The following is a 3,852-nucleotide window of genomic DNA, read 5'->3' as shown; positions in this document are numbered from 1 at the left end:
ATATATATATATATATATATATATATACACATACATACACACATAAATTCATACACAGGTATGTATGTATAGAATTATTTACCACTGAAGATTTTAAGATTATTTGAATCTAGTAGTTTCAGCTGAACTACGGAAAGCAATTATGTAGCTGATCAGAAATGACAGAACCATAATATTTAAAGTACTAATAGAGAAAACCATTTGAAAGCGGGAAGCCTAACCATGATGAAAATATAAAAGTGCATATATACATGGGTAACTATTTGCAGAGAAATCTAGAAGTCAGCATAGAGAAGAGCAGGGAAAACAGCTGGCTAAGTCATAAGTGATGCTAGGCAGGCAAGAGATCCGGATTCACAGCAGGGAACAACAAGGCAAGCAAAGAGCTTGCACATTTCTTTTCACCACATGCTGGATCTCTCGACACAAAACAAACCAAACAGCAACTGGTTTATGTGTTCCCATTGCATCATTACAAGAGGGAACGTATCCCCATGCCTCAATATAGGCTTATATTAAATCCACAATGACAGATCATATCCCCTATTGAATTCAAACAAGGAATTAGAATTTGAAGCCTCCACTCATCGTGTGTCATCTGAGATCAACTTCTTGCTCCACAGTCTCCTCATGGCATTTTTCACCTCTGCATTTCTCAGCGTATAAATCAGAGGGTTCAGCAAAGGTGTTCCAATTGTATAAAACACTGCTATCATCTTATCCACGGGGAAAGTGGTGGCAGGGCGTGTGTATATGAATATGCAAGGACCAAAGAACAGGATGACCACAGTGATGTGAGAGATGCAGGTAGAGAGGGCTTTTCTCCTCCCTTCAGCACTGTGGTTCCTCAGAGAACGCAGGATGATCCCATAGGAGAACATTAGCATGACAAAACTCACTGTGCAAATGGCCCCACTATTGGACACCAGGAGTAGGTTGGTCACATAGGTGTCTGCACAGGCCAGCTTCAACAAGGGCTGCAAGTCACAGAAATAGTGATCAATCAAATTAGGACCACAGAAAGGTAACCTCAAGGCAAGGGAAATCTGAGCTGAAGAATGCACACAGGACCCCACCCAGGCTAAGGCCACCAAGATGGTACAGACCTGGGGGCTCATGATGGTCATGTAGTACAAGGGCTTACAGATGGCCACATAGCGGTCAGCAGCCATGAGGACAAGGATGAAGATCTCCAGGCAGCCAAAAAAATGGGACGTAAAGACTTGGATAATGCATTCACTGAAAGAAATAATCCCTTTCTCCAAAAGTGCATCTGCAATGGTTCTGGGGGCTACCGAGGTAGAGAAGCAGGTATCAGATAAGGATAAGTGAAAAAGGAAGAAGTACATTGGACTCCCAAGTGCTCGGCTGGTCTTGATGGTAACAAGAATCAGCAAGTTCCCCAATATTGTTCCCAAATAGAAAAACAAAAATGTGACAAACACCATTTTCCTCCTATCAGGATCGTCTGTCAACCCCAGTAGAATGAACTCAGTCACATTATTATGCAGCTTCATGGCTTCATGAATGAGGAGAAGGGACAAGGGTGAAATGATTTACCTGCAAAAAACAAAGGGATACATTTGTGGTGTGCTTATTGATGTTATGAAATATTTTCATCAAACTTTAAAATTCCTCATCAGAGAGATTCTGTCTGAGATTTCTTAATAAGTCCCATCAACGGTTGTTTCTCAATTTGAGTGACAAGTTCATAAGGTTATTATGCGCAGCAAATATGCTTATGAATGTAACGTTCTCCTATAGCCTTCTTTGATTATAAGACCTCGTCAGTTTGGGGAAGGTTCTGAGTGATTTTGCTAATTCAATTTATGCAAAATCAAGTTGTATACCTATTTAATATTAGCTTCATTGTTACTATATCCAGTAAGCATCAGGGTCCACGTTTTAGAGGGCACATCACTCATCATTTAGGATGAATTTATCTGTCTTTGGAGTGTTGTGATATAAAGTCACTCATTACTGCTCTTCTAAAGAGAATTTATACATATTTAGTACGCTAAATATGTAGGCATGTTTATACAAACATATCTTATTTGTACTAGATAATGTTGTCTGCTTCTCTGCAGAATTTCTCCCAAACATTCCACCTTCAAAAAAGGAATGGAAATGCTTATAACCTCTAGATAATCTGCCTACTTAGTTACTAATATTTTAACTATTCCCTTTCTAATTTTCCTTTGCTTTATTAAAAGGAAACATTAGAACACTGAGAATCCTTGAATATTCTTTTAAATATAATGAAAGGTGGGTATTATAGCACTTTTTTATGGTTTTCCTATTTAGGATTTTAGTTTTGTGACTGAATCAAGGATTTTAAAAGTGTGTAGTTTGAAGCCGGTGCCGTGGCTCAACAGGCTAATCCTCTGCCTTGGGGCGCCTGGACACCAGGTTCTAGTCCCGGTTGGGGTGCTGGATTCTGTCCCGGTTGCCCCTCTTCCAGGCCAGCTCTCTGCTGTGGCCCCGGAGTGCAGTGGAAGATGGCCCAAGTTCTTGGGCCCTGCACCCCATGGGAGACCAGGAGAAGCACCTGGTTCCTGCCATCGGATCAGCGCGGTGCGCCGGCCGCAGCGCGCTGGCCTCTCTCTGTCTCTCTCTCACTGTCCACTCTGCCTGTCAAAAAGAAACAAACAAACAAGCAAACAAAACAAGTGCGTAGTTTGAAAGAATATCATTGGTTTTAATATAGCGAATATATTATAGTTTTCATCATTCAGGTATCCAAAACCGTATCCAAAACAAAAACAAAACTGAGGGTGATTTTTAAATAATTTAATGAATTAGATCTAAAACCTGGAGTGGAAATTATACTCTGCACAACAGCTAATGACTATGAAAGACACTGGGACTCTGACACACATAAAATTGTCTGAGGAATTTCTTTATAAAAAAAAAAAATGCTTGGCCCTAAAGGAATCCAAGGAGAACTGAAATTTTTCAATCCTTTTCAAACTGATGTAGAGTTTCTTAGATGTTTATGAGTGTTATTCTATCTCCATTTTTTTTTTTTGGTATAGGTTCTCATAGGAAACCAACACAAAAGCATGTAGTAAAGATTTTCAGACATAATAGCATATGTACTTATAGGGCATTTTCTAGAACTACTGCACTTATTTCAACTCTTCAACTAAAGATTAGTGAAGTTTAAAATGCCTACACTAGTTAAAAGAGTAATACTGTGTTTGTATTGTAGTTAACAGATGGTTGAAATAAAATTAATAAAGGAAAGGTGGAGAATAAGCGATTGTGCAATGCAGAGTTAGGTGGCTTCTTTTCTACTTCTGTATTGCATTGCAGACACAACAGCAGGAAGAGTGGCTGCTCCTGTAGGATTCTTTCTCAAAAGACCCTTCCCTCTACATTCAGTTATGTTAGATTTCTGTCTCTGAAAGAAATCCACACCTTCTATTGTTTTGCAGAAGTCACCATAGTATGAGAGCATTAACAGGTATTCCCAAACCCATTATCCCTCAGAAGCTTAACTAAAACAGGGTTACAATCTACCTCCTTGAGAACCTCCCCCCATAATTCCAGCTATCTAATCAAGAGATGTTGGGGAAAATGGACTTGGCTCAGAATCAAGGGTCGTCATGAAGTTCAGTATTAGTTCCATACATTTTTAGTATTAACCATACCGACTCTCATCTCAATATTTACTTATTTTGTTTTTGAAAGAAAGCATGAATGCTGTAGAGGGGCCAATGTTGATAAATTGAAAATTTAAATAAGAATTTGCAGGGATAAATAATGAATAAAATACAATTTTTACCCAAAATATTTCTAGCTACACCTCTGTCCAAGTTGTCACCCTAATTATCCAGTTTTAGCCAACTG

At 39.0% G+C, this 3,852-nt stretch overlaps 1 protein-coding gene across 1 annotated transcript; it reads right to left on the bottom strand.

Annotated features, from left to right (window-relative positions):
- Nucleotides 1-584: 584 nt before the first annotated feature.
- LOC133764297 (olfactory receptor 4C11-like) lies at nt 585-1,517 on the bottom strand. Its single transcript, XM_062197967.1, has one exon. It carries the CDS (start codon nt 1,515-1,517, stop codon nt 585-587), a length of 933 nt encoding a protein of 310 aa, XP_062053951.1.
- Between the last annotated feature and the right edge of the window lie 2,335 nt (nt 1,518-3,852).

The sequence above is a fragment of the Lepus europaeus genome, chromosome 7 (genome assembly GCF_033115175.1).
Source record: "Lepus europaeus isolate LE1 chromosome 7, mLepTim1.pri, whole genome shotgun sequence".
NCBI classification, from domain to species: domain Eukaryota; kingdom Metazoa; phylum Chordata; class Mammalia; order Lagomorpha; family Leporidae; genus Lepus; species Lepus europaeus.
The sequence above is the reverse complement of the archived record's forward strand: the minus strand, read 5'-3'. Positions and strand labels throughout refer to the sequence as shown.

Bases quoted from the DNA above. Each gene is read 5' to 3' on its own strand.
- LOC133764297 (XM_062197967.1), bottom strand. From the start codon at position 1,517: ATGAAGCTGCATAATAATGTGACTGAGTTCATTCTACTGGGGTTGACA.